Source organism: Heterodontus francisci, chromosome 15 (assembly GCF_036365525.1).
Source record: "Heterodontus francisci isolate sHetFra1 chromosome 15, sHetFra1.hap1, whole genome shotgun sequence".
Lineage (NCBI taxonomy): Eukaryota > Metazoa > Chordata > Chondrichthyes > Heterodontiformes > Heterodontidae > Heterodontus > Heterodontus francisci.
In genome coordinates this window covers 20,014,281-20,026,682 of record NC_090385.1, presented here as the reverse complement: position 1 = coordinate 20,026,682, position 12,402 = coordinate 20,014,281, and the positions used below count along the sequence as shown (strand labels likewise).

At 43.6% G+C, this 12,402-nt stretch overlaps 1 protein-coding gene across 2 annotated transcripts in view; it reads left to right on the top strand.

Annotated features, from left to right (window-relative positions):
* Positions 1-12,402, top strand: part of ar (androgen receptor) — a 402,038-nt gene that overhangs the window by 367,215 nt on the left and 22,421 nt on the right. For both annotated transcript variants that reach the window (XM_068047213.1, XM_068047216.1), the window contains one exon: positions 9,705-9,835. In XM_068047213.1, coding sequence (XP_067903314.1) covers positions 9,705-9,835 — 131 coding nt within the window. The remainder of the gene's footprint in view (positions 1-9,704; positions 9,836-12,402) is intronic.

The window sequence follows — 12,402 nt, the reverse complement described above, 5'->3', positions numbered from 1 at the left end:
AAAGTGGCAACGCAGGTGGATAAGGTAGTCAAGGCGGCATACGGCATGCTTGCCTTCATCGGTCGGGGCATAGAGTATAAAAATTGGCAAGTCACGCTGCAGCTGTACAGAACTTTAGTTAGGCCACACTTAGAATATTGCGTGCAATTCTGGTCGCCACACTACCAGAAGGACGTGGAGGCTTTGGAGAGGGTACAGAAGAGGTTTACTAGGATGTTGCCTGGTCTGGAGGGCATTAGCTATGAGGAGAAGTTGGATAAACTCGGATTGTTTTCACTGGAATGACGGAGGTGGAGGAGCGACATGATAGAGGTTTACAAAGTTATGAGTGGCATGGACAGAGTGGAAGAGTCAGTTACTTGGGGACGTAGGTTTAAGGTGCGAGGGGCAAAGTTTAGAGGGGATGTGCGAGGCAAGTTCTTTACACAGAGGGTGGTGAATGCCTGGAACTTGCTGCCGGGGCAGGTGGTGGAAGCAGGTACGATAGCGACGTTTAAGAGGCATCTTGACAAATACATAAATAGGATGGGAATAGAGGGGTACGGTCCCCAGAAGTGCAGAAGGTTTTAGTTTAGGCAGGCATCAAGATCGGCGTAGGCTTGGAGGGCCGAATGGCCTGTTCCTGTGCTGTACTGTTCTTTGTTCTTTGTTAAAATATTTAAAGAGATAGTCAGCAAGTCTGGTAGCATCTGTGGACAGAGAAGCGGAGTTAACGTTTCAGGTCAGTGACCCTTCTTCAGAACGGGTTCTGAAGAAGGGTCACTGACCTGAAACGTTAACTCTGCTTCTCTCACCACAGATGCTGCCAGACCTGCTGAGTATTTCCAGCATTTCTTGTTTTTATTTCAGATTTCCAGCATCCACATTATTTTGCTTTTACTTAAAGAGATAGACAGGGTAGATGCAGCTAAAATGTTCCCCCTGGTTGGGGAGTCTAGAACCAGGCAAGACGATTTCAAAATAAGGGGGAAGCCACCTTTTTTTTATTCATTCATGGGATGTGAGCGTCGCTGGCTAAGCCAGCATTTATTGCCCATCCCTAATTGCCCTTGAGAAGGTGGTGGTGAGCTGCCTTCTTGAACCGCTGCAGTCCATGTGGGGTAGGTACACCCACAGTGCTGTTAGGAAGGGAGTTCCAGGATTTTGACCCAGCGACAATGAAGGAACCGCGATATAGTTCCAAGTCAGTATGATGTGTGACTTGGAGGGGAATTTGCAGGTGGTGGTGTTCCCATGCATTTGCTGCCCTTGTCCTTCTAATTGGTAGAGGTTGTGGGTTTAGAAGGTGCTGTCTAAGGAGCCTTGGTGTGGTGCTGCAGTGCATCTTGTAGATGGTACACACTGCTGCCACTGTGCATCGGTGGTGGACCGAGTGAATGTTTCTGGATGAAGTGCCAATCAAGTGGGCTGCTTTGTCCTGGATGGTGTCGAGCTTCTTGAGTGTTGTTGGAGCTACACCCATCCAGGCAAGTGGAGAGTATTCCATCACACTTCTGACTTGTGCCTTGTAAATGGTGTACAGGCTTTGGGGAGTCAGGAGGTGAGTTATTCGCCGCAGGATTCCTAGCCTCTAACCTGCTCTTGTAGCCACGGTATTTATATGGCTACTCCAGTCCAGTTTCTGGTGAATGGTAGCCCCTAGGATGTTGCTAGTGGGAGATTCAGCGATGGTAATGCCATTGAATGTCAAGAGGAGATGGTTGGATTCTCTCTTGTTGGAGATGGCCATTGCCTGGCACTTGTGTGGCACGAATGTTACTTGCCACTTATCAGCCCAAGCCAGGATATTGTCCAAGTTATGCTGCATTACTACACTGACTGCTTCATTATCTGAGGAGTCGCGAATGGTGCTGAACGTTGTACAATCATCAGCGAACATCCCCACTTCTGACATTATGATTGAAGGAAGGTCATTGATGAAGCAGCTAAAGATGGTTGGGCCTAGGACACTACCCTGAGGAACTCCTGCAGTGATGTCCTGGAGCTCAGATGATTGACCTCCAACAACCACACCCATCTTCCTTTGCGCTCGGTATGACTCCAACCAGCGGAGAGTTTTCCCCCTGATTCCCATTGACCTTAGTTTTGTGAGGGCTCCTTGATGCCATACTCAGTCAAATGCTGCGTTGATGTCAAGGGCAGTCACTCTCACCTCACCTCGAGTTCAGCTCTTTTGTGCATGTTTGAACCAAGGCTGTAATGAGGTCAGGAGCTGAGCATCGGTGAGCAGGTTATTGCTAAGCAAGTGCCGCTTGATGGCACTGTCGATGACACTTTCCCATCACTTGACAGTAGGCTGATGGGGCGGTAATTGGCCGGGTTGGACTTGTCCTGCTTTTTGTGTAGAGGACATACCTGGGCAATTTTCCACATTTCATGGTAGATGCCAGTGTTGTAGCTGTACTGGAACAGCTTGGCTAGGGGCGCCGCAAGTTCTGGAGCACAGGTCTTCAGTATTTTTGCCGCAGTATCCAATGCCTTCAGTCGTTTCTTCATGTCACACGGAGTGAATCAAATTGGTTGAAGTCTGGCATCTGTGATGCTGGGGACTGCAGGAGGAGGCCGAGATGGATCATCAACTCAGCACTTCTGGCTGAAAATTGTTGCAAATGCTTCAGCCTTATCTTTCGCACTGATGTGCTGGGCTCTATCATCATTGAGGATGGGGATATTTGTGGAGCCACCTCCTCCAGTTAGTTGTTTAATTGTCCACCACCATTCACGGTTGGATGTGGCAGGACTGCAGAGCTTAGATCTGAACCGTTGGTTATGGGATCGCTTAGCTCTGTCTATCGCATGCTGCTTACGCAGTTTGGCATGCAGATAGTCCTGTGCTGTAGCTTCACCAGGTTGACACCTCATTTTGAGGTATGCCTAGTGCAGCTCCTGGCATGCCCACCTGCACTCTTCATTGAACCAGGGTTGGTCTCCTAGCTTGATGGTAGTGGTAGAGTGGGGGATATGCCGGGCCATGAGGTTAGGACAGTGATGAGGAGAAATTTCTTCACTCAGAGGGTTGTGAATCTTTGGAATTCTCTCCCCCAGAGGGCTGTGGAAGCTCAGTCATTGAGTATGTTTAAAGTAGAGATTGACAGATTTCTAAATACCTATGGCATAAAGGGATATGGGGATAGTATGGGAAAAAGGCATTGAAATGGATGATCAGCCATGATCATATTGAATGCAAGCTCGATGGGCTGAATGGCCTACTCCTGCTCCTATGTTCATATGTTCCTCCCCGCTGCTTTTTAAACCCAAGGGAAGGCAAACCAAGTTTATGCAACCTGTTCCAATACATTTCCTGAGATTCAGTGGCCGCAGTTGAATGCAGTACTCCAAACGGGGTCTGGCCAAGCTTCTGTACAACTGAAGCATCACTTCCATATGTTTGAATTGCAACCTCACCTTGCGATAAACGCCAAAATTTCATGAGCATTTTTGATTACTTCTTGTACCTGTGTAGCAACTTTGTGCACATGAACACCTAAATCTCTTTGCTCCTCCACAGCTCTCTCACCATTAAGAAAGTGTTTGGAAGTGTCGTGCTCAGATCCAAAATGGATAACCTCACACTTCTCCATATTGAACTCCATCTGCCGTAGCTTTGCCCACTTTGTCTGTATCCATTTGTAACTTTCTGCTCCCATTCACACAACTTACTGTGCCTCCGAACTTGGCATATTCTGCAAATGTGGATGTACAATTTTGTATTCCTTCATCCAGGACATTTGTAGACATGGCAAAAAGCTGAGGCCCCATTACAGAGACCTGGAGAATGCCACTTATCACATCCTGCCAATCAGGGAATGAACTGTTTGTCCCTGCTCGCTGTTTCCTTACTCCCAACCAATTACCAATCCATGTCACAATTCCATGCACTTTCATTTTTGCTACGAATTTCTTTTTGCAGAGCCTTATTGACTGGTTTCTGGAAGTACAAGTAAATAGTATCCATAGACATCCTATTCAGATGTGATATACCCTTCACAAATGCATGCTGACCCTTTTTGATCAGTTGATACTTGCCCAAATACTGTCACTCTGGGCTGGATTTTGTTAAGATCCCGACGTCGGGATCCGTGGCAGGGGGTGGCCGGGAGATTGTATCAGATTGTACTGGCAGCGGCCCGCCACCGAGCCTGACGCCGGGAGTGCCGAGCCCGATCTTCCCGGCGGCGGTGAGGCTCTCTTGCGGCCCTCCCCCCACTGCTGGGCAGTGGGACCCGACTTTGAATATATAAATTAAGAAAATGAACACGATGAAATAAAACTGTTAGCAGTCTTACCTGCTGCCTGGGATCTTCTGTGCGTCGGCCAGCACTCACGCGCCTTCACTTTCCCGACCAGGGAAAGCTGGCGCCACCGAGGTGGGGAACGGGGGTACTTAGGATTTTCAGTGAGTAGGGGGAGAGGTTTGTGGTCAAATATGCATTGTAGGGGAGGGGGCGAAGGGTTGACCTCTGCACTTTGAACAGTTTGGTTGGCGGGGGTGAAGGTCAAGTCTTGCATTTACGTCTTTTGAGGTGGGGGGGTGAGGGCAACTATTATCTGTAGGTGTTATGGGGTGGTGGGAAGGGGCGATATTTTTTATTGCGGTGTACTGGGGGTACGATTTTAAATATTTAAATTTAGCGGCAGGGCTGACTGCCCTTTAAAAATGGCACCTACGCACAGACAGCTGACGCCATTGTCTGTATCGCAGAGCCCACCCCCGCCACTTGATTGGGGGGTTGGGGGCTGACCTGACCAAGGCATTACCTTGAGCCACCGCTTGGTAGATCGTGGCGGCATGGCAGCGCGTGGCTCGCAGTTGCAGGCCGCCATTTATTTCACCCGCTGCCGCACTCGGCGGCAGGAGAATAAAATTCAGCCCTGTCTCTGACAGTAGTTTCCAGTAATATCCCCACAGTTGATGGTAACAGGCAGGTGTATAGTTACCTGCTTTTTCCCTCCCTTCTTAAATAATGAAATGATATTTGAAATTTTCCAATCCATAAGGACAATTCTTGAATCTTGAGAGTATTGGAACATTATGACTCATGTAATTGCAATTTATTACCTTGGAAATGTGTTCATCTTAAGTCCCATTATTTTCTCATTACCATTTATTTTACTTACATTAAATCCACTAAGTTTCTTCCCTTGACTTATTTTTAGGGTCCCTTGTACCGCTGGTATTATATCCTTTTCCTCCACTGTGAAAACAGATGCAAAATACTTAGTTAACAAGTCGGTAATTTCCTTATTGTTCATTATAGTCTACCTGCATCTGTTCTTAATGGGCCTAAATTCTCCATTCTCACTCTTCCTCCTAATATAGTTATTTAAAAATTTTGCTGTTAGCTTTGATATCCCTTGCAAGTTTCTCATACTCCTCTTTTGTATCTCATTACTGTTTTGCATACCTGAGTTGCTTTTTAGTAGCTTTTCCAGTTCACTGGATTTTCCCTTTTCCTTTCTTATGTGTAAACCTATTCTTTTAGCTTGATACTGTCCCTTCTCTCATATGTTTACCATAGTTGCTTAATTACACAAGTGGAGTCTTTGCCTTTTAAGGGTATGTATGGGTTTTGTACTGTACCAAATACTATTTCGAATACTTCCTACTGTTAGTAGGTTTATCTATTAACTGCTCTATCCAGTTTAATAATCACTACATCTGGTATGGCATATTTATTTTCTTGTTGGCTAGAAAATATATTGTTCTAAAAAGCTGTCCAAATACATTCTAGAAATTCATTGCCTTTGCTACTTGAGTTGTTCTGCTTCTGCCCGACTATGGAAAATTAGAATCTCCCATTATAACCGCTTTTTCACCACATGCTTCCTGATCTCTGATGCCTCACTGCATCACTACTATCAGGAGATCCATAGACAACTACCAGAGTTTTGCATCCTTGCCATTCTTAACTCTACCTATATTGTTTCCACTTCCCGATCACCTATACTAAAATCCCTGTAATTATGTCTTTTATCAATATTGTTACTCCCACTTCCTTTCCCAATTTCTCTGTCCTTTCTAAAGATTTGACAGTCTGTTCAGTTAAATCTCAATGATCAGTTTGTAGCCAGGTCTCTGTAACAGCTACTAAATCATGGCCTTTAAACTAAAATTGTGCTTTTAACTCAGGCTTTATTTCTTAATCAGGATTGCTCTAGCAAGGAGTTATCACCGATACGGTAGGCCAAATGGCTTCCTTCTGTGCTGTAGACTTATATGCTTCTATAGATGAGGTCCAAATATTTGAACAAGCTCTCAGCAGCATTTTAAACTGAATGGAACAGTTTGCTGTTCAGCCATTCTGTAATACGAGAACCTAATCTGTATCTTCTAAACAGGCAAGACCATAATGGTCTATTTCATGTGCAAGCAAAAGGAATACTTTTGAAAATTCTTTTTGTGTTGGTGATACTGGCACTCGAGTTTAAATAACAATTTTTGCTATGTATCTGACCAGTGTGGTGCATGCTGGTCCACTTTTGTGATTATACAGTGAGATTGTCTTGGATACCTGCCTGATTTGATCTGATCCTTCATAAGCTTACACACTTACACTTCAGCTGTCACATTCTTGAATTTGTAGTATTAAGACAAATTTTGTTGATTGCCTTGGTTTTAGCCAGGAACATAGGACTGTAGGAGTAGGCCATTCAGCCCGTTGAGCCTGCTTCATCATTCAGTTAGATCATGGCTGAGCATCTACCTCAATGCCACTTTCCCGCCCTATCCCTTGATGTCATTAGTATCCAGATATCTATCGATTTCTGTCTTGAATATGCTCAATGAATTTCCACAGGCAAGCTGATGAAGTGAATATTCAATGGATAATGAACCTTCACTTATCTAATCCGAAGATACGATGCCTCCTATATAGCCTGTCATTTATTGGGAAGAAAAACATTGTAAATTGTTAAGAATATGACAGTAGACAGTCAGCATCTGAAAAGAGAGGCTACGAATGGATCGTCCATTGCCTAGCTCATAAATCCACTCATAAATGTGCTATTTTACAAGAACAGACCATTATACCACCTATTGCATAAAATCAATTGCGCTGCTGCTAAGGTGCATATATGTGTAATTGGTTTGTCATTTAGAGACCAGTTGCACTACTTCACTTTAGCAAATCCTGAGAAAAACAAGCTTTCTCTTTTTTATACAGTGGTTGAAAGATTTTCTTGTTTGGCAAATTATGATGCCTAAAGTGTGATGAACTAGTCTGACAATTTATATATAAAAAATTATATTAAAATTCTTGCATTATGGCACAATTTTTATGTCAAGGTTTTATCTTTTAAGCAACACTATGCTAAAAAGTTGTAATTGGAAACATTTCTGATGTAAAAGAACTCATCATCTTGTAAACAATCACAAAAAATCAAATTTAATGATCTCCTGGAAGGTTACAAGTCAGTGTTGCCAGACCTGGGATGGTCAGGCCCATGGAATCTGCTCTCCTTATTGCTGGCAGTAATCAGGAGTCCAGCAGTAAGCCAAATCATATATTCCACCATCCTGTCAAATTAGAGGTTCCCACTCGACGGAAATGCCAATCAAAAGGAACCCCTTCATTTGTGAGATCTTAAGAGTATCAGGAAAGAGATCTTTGGATCTTGAAGAACTGGGGAGGAAGGCTTACAAGTATTGAGAGTTTGAGAGTATTTAGATGTCCCTGACGTGTAAACAGTGCAAAGGAGTCCAAGGATCTTTGAGTAATGAGAAGGACATGATGGAAATACCATGATGGAGAAAGGATAATATACAAGTGTTACAGGAAGTGTGTGCTAGATGCAAGACATTTAATATATTACTAGTGGGTATGGCTATGGCATTGCTTATGGGTTGTCAAGAGCTGTACTGATAAAAAAGCATGTCATCAGCATACTTCAGAATACCAATTCCATGACCTCGCAGTTTAAAAAGGAAACAATACTTGCACTTGCTACACAGTCTAGAATGGACGGAAATCATAGACATCATGCCCACAATTTCATGTGATGCTCTTCCTTTGACTATGGCTTTCCTTTGGGAGTGCAGGAAGCCTTGAAGCAGCAGCCTCAAAGGGTAGGGTAAAATTACTTAATCATACTTAGAAAATACAGAAAAAAGTTTCAGTAAGAGAATTAACTCAACTTATTTGAAGTAAAGTGGGGAATTAAATATGATTTGCAAGAAGCGCCTATACAGAATTTTATTTATTTATAGGTTGGGTGCTGATAGGAAGCCCTTATGCATCAGCTCCATAGGATCGGGCCAAAATTATTTAATTTACTATAAAATAAAAGCAGACTCTCACCAGAACAATTAACTCAACACATTTAAGGACCAGTTTTAGAATGTACATTCCTAGCTTATTCACAGTGCTACTTACTCAGGAAAAAGGAACCTGCAAAACTAGTTATGTTACCAATCATAATTCACTGTAACAATACAATTCAAAAATTCATCTATTTTTGTGTGACTTAAAAAGCATTATAGTTAGACAACATGAAAATAGCATAATGAAAATAGGTGTGACAGCAAAATGTTGCAGGAATTAATTACGGCATTTAAAGGAAGTGCACACATGCACAAGATTATTGATAGGTCTGCAATCGAAATGTATATGCATAGTATATAACAAAAGGGTTTGTAGCACCTAAAACAATAAATACAAGAAATACTGGAAATACACAGCTGGTCTGGCAGCATCTGTGGAGAGAGAAGCAGAATTAACATTTCAGATCAGTGACGCTTTATCAGTTCTGCTGAGTATTTCCAGCATTTCTTGTTTTTATTTCAGATTTCCAGCATCTGCAGTATTTGGCTTTTACCTAAAACAATAATCCTCCTTTTCATATGTTGATGGTCCCATTGTGTATTCTGCCATGGGTGTTTATTTCAGATTTCCATTCTTATGCTTCTTTTTATCCAGGAAATAATAAAGATCTTCACAAACATTTCTCAGGCCTGCCTCTGGAGAATATGTGCAAAGCTGTTAACCTAGTCCAGTCCTCATTTACTAACTTTATTTACAATCTTTCAGATAACATGGATTTTTAGTTAATCCACTCCGAGTGCAGGTGTCTAATCTCACTTTAAACATTTACCCCACTCATGTGGGTGCTGCTCAGTGAATCCTAGCAAAAAGTTAAAGTTAATTTGCCTCCCTTATAGGGTCCTCTTCATTCCTTAAATGGAAGCATTTTTCGAAAACCACTGTTCAGACAGTTATACAAAAAGTTCAGTAATGTGTGTTGTTACTATGATGCATATTCATTGTAATTAATTACAACCATTTTAGATATTTTGTGTGAAGTTTGGTTTTCCTGGGAAAAAGGATTGATATTGCCCAGGGGAGCTGAACTTTATATTTGGCATTGGAAAGGGAGAGCCCATAAGTAACACCCTTTTATTAGAAGACTGATGAATACCCTGCAAAGTAGGTAACCTAACATTCTTCTAGACATAAAACTTCTTTGTAAAAATTATTAAACCATTTCTATGAAAGTACCTAATTACCCATTTTAATGTTAGTGTTGATGTTAATTCAGTGCACAGTGAATAGGTGGAATTATCTCTGATGCTGATCATTTTAAATAACAAAAAAATTGTTCATTGTTACTTTTTTTGTACCAACAACAAAGGAAGCATAGAAATTGTAAAACTGTATGCTGCAGTCTCTGCCACCAGCTGTTGTTCATATTGTTTCATGCATTTACAGGCAACGAATGCAAAAATCAACAATGTATAATCTCTGTGTGGAAATGCAGCGACTGTCCCAGGAGTTTCAGTGGCTTCATCTGTCTCAGGATGAGTTCCTTTGCATGAAAGTGTTGCTACTCTTTAGCATCAGTAAGTATGGGCTACTTCACTTCATAGCAAGATGCAGAAAAGCCAGCTGTATCCTAACTGCAATTGTTGGTAATGTTTAAGGTGAAAATTTACTCCTCAATATTAGCTTAATCATGTTTCTTGCTGTGGGTATTGCATTTATCTTCACAAGTTATTTTTCTTCCATTTTCATGTCTACCCAACAGAGCAGGTTGGATTTCTGTACCAAGAGTCTAATCAGTATCACTCTACGACCAACCTTTGAGACGTGTGAAAGAAGTTCAGACTGTCTAACCTTTCTTTACAGAGAGTGTCGCAAAAAAAGGCAGGAAAATCACTTTTTATTTTGAGGAGAGGTCAAAGGAGAAGGGCGAAAGAGGAATGCAAAGAACAAAAACACTTTTGAAGGCACTAGAACAAAGAGATGCAAGTTTGGGATTATAAGAGCCGACTAGGGAACCCCCAGAGCCGGAACTGCCCCCTCCTCTGACATTGACCATGGTAGGGATGGACAAAGGCTCCATACTTTAAAAGGCCTGTGGAATCCCAACCTAAGGCTGGGGCCCAGGTTATCTAGGTCCTAGCCTGGTTTCCAGCCCTGGTAGCACTTACCCACTGGAGTCACAGTGAGACATAATGATTGAGTATGTGGGGCTGAGAGAAAGCATGCTAGTGAGTGTAGAAATAGGAAAATACACCAGATGAATATGTGGCTGGAGAGATGGTGCAGGAGGGAGGGTTCAGATTTCTGGGGCATTGGGACCAGTTCTGGGGAAGGTGGGACCTGTACAAGCCAGACGGTATACACCTGAGCAGGACTGGGACAAATATTCTTGCAGGAAGGTTTGCTAGTGCTGTTGATGATGGTTTAAATGAGTTTGGCGGAGGAATGGGAACCTGAGCGCAGTATCAGCTAGAACAATGTCAGGGCAGGGAACGAGAGGCAGAAAATTAGCGAGTAACTCTGAAAGACAGAAGAAGCAAAGGTTAAAAAGTGTGCAGCACAGGAATTTGGCAGTGTTAAAGGGTATTTATTTAAATACAAGGAGTATAGTAAATAAAGCCGATGAGCTGAGGGCACAGATGGACACGTGGCAACACGATATCATTGCTATAACGGAAACTTGGCTTAAGGAGGGGCAAGAATGGCAGCTCAACATCCCTGGGTATAGAATTTTCAGGCGGGATAGAGAGGGGGATAAAAAAGGAGGGGGTGTAACATTATTAGTTAAGGAATCAATAACAACTTTGAGGAGGGATGATATACTAAATGTGAGACATATTGCACGAGTGTGTGGGGCTGAGAGAAAGCATGCTAGTGAGTAGCATGGGTGGAGCTCAGAAAGAAAAAAGAGGCAGCCACACTACCAGGAGTGTACTGTAGACCCCAAATAGTGAGAGGGAGATAGAAGAACAAATATGTAGGCAAATTTCTGAGTGCAAAAACTATAGGGTAATAATAGTTGGGGATTTCAACAACCCTAATATCAACTGGGATACAGTGTGAAGGGCACAGAGGGCACAAAATTCTTCAACTGCATTCAAGAGAACTTTTTTAGCCCAACGAGAGGGGCCGCAATTCTAGATTTAGGCCAGGATTTTACAGTAGACGGATGGGAGCCGGCCACCGACTAAAAAGTTGCATCCGCCTCGCCCGGGGATCCAACCTGTATTTTGCGGGTCCCCAGGCTTCAATTGGTGTGAGGTAGGACATCCACCTACGTGAGGAAGTCCTGCTTAATAGAGCTGCCGGCCAGTCAGTGGGCCGGCAACTCTTAGTCCCAGCAGCGCCACCAGGAGCAGTGGCCACTGCTGGGACTGCAGCCCAGCATGACGAGAGGATGCCTGGGAGCCGGGACAGCAGGTAAGTTTTGGTTGCCTCGCCGGGGGTAATCGGTGGGGCCCCGGAAAGGCAAGGGTGGTCGGTTGGGGGGAAGGGGGGGCGAGTGATGAGTCTTGGAAGTGGTTGGGGTAGGCCGGGCGGCCCTCCACCCCGAGACGCTCGGAAGCTGCCTGGTTTTGTTAAGCGGCTTCTTCAGTCCTCAGCCGCCTGACCAGCCACATGTATAATCTGCATGGAAGCGGGCAAGAGCCCTTAAGTGGCCGTTAAATAGCCAGTTAAGGGCCTTGATTGGCCTGGGACGGGTGAGCTGTTTTTCGCCCCCGTCACCCTATGTAAAGTGGCGGCCTCCCGCTCCATTTTACGCCACCCCTCCGCCACCATCCCGCTTGTCGGGGTGGCATAAAATTCCAGCCTGAGTCTTCAATAATGAAGCTGAGCAAGTGGATGAAATAACAGTGGGTGACCATTTTGGAGATAGTGACCATAATACAACTAGTTTTAGCATAATTGTGGAAAAGGACAAAGATAAAACAGGAGTAAAAGTTCTAAATTGGGGGAAGGAAAATTTTACACAACTGAGAGGTGATCTGGCGAAAGTGGACTAGATACAGCTACTTGAAGGAAAATCAGTGGCAAACCAGTGAGTGGCATTCAAAAGGGATATACTACAGGCATGGTGTAGGCTTGTCCCCACAAACATAAAGGGTTGTACTGCCAAAACTAGAACTACCTGGTTGTCTCGAAG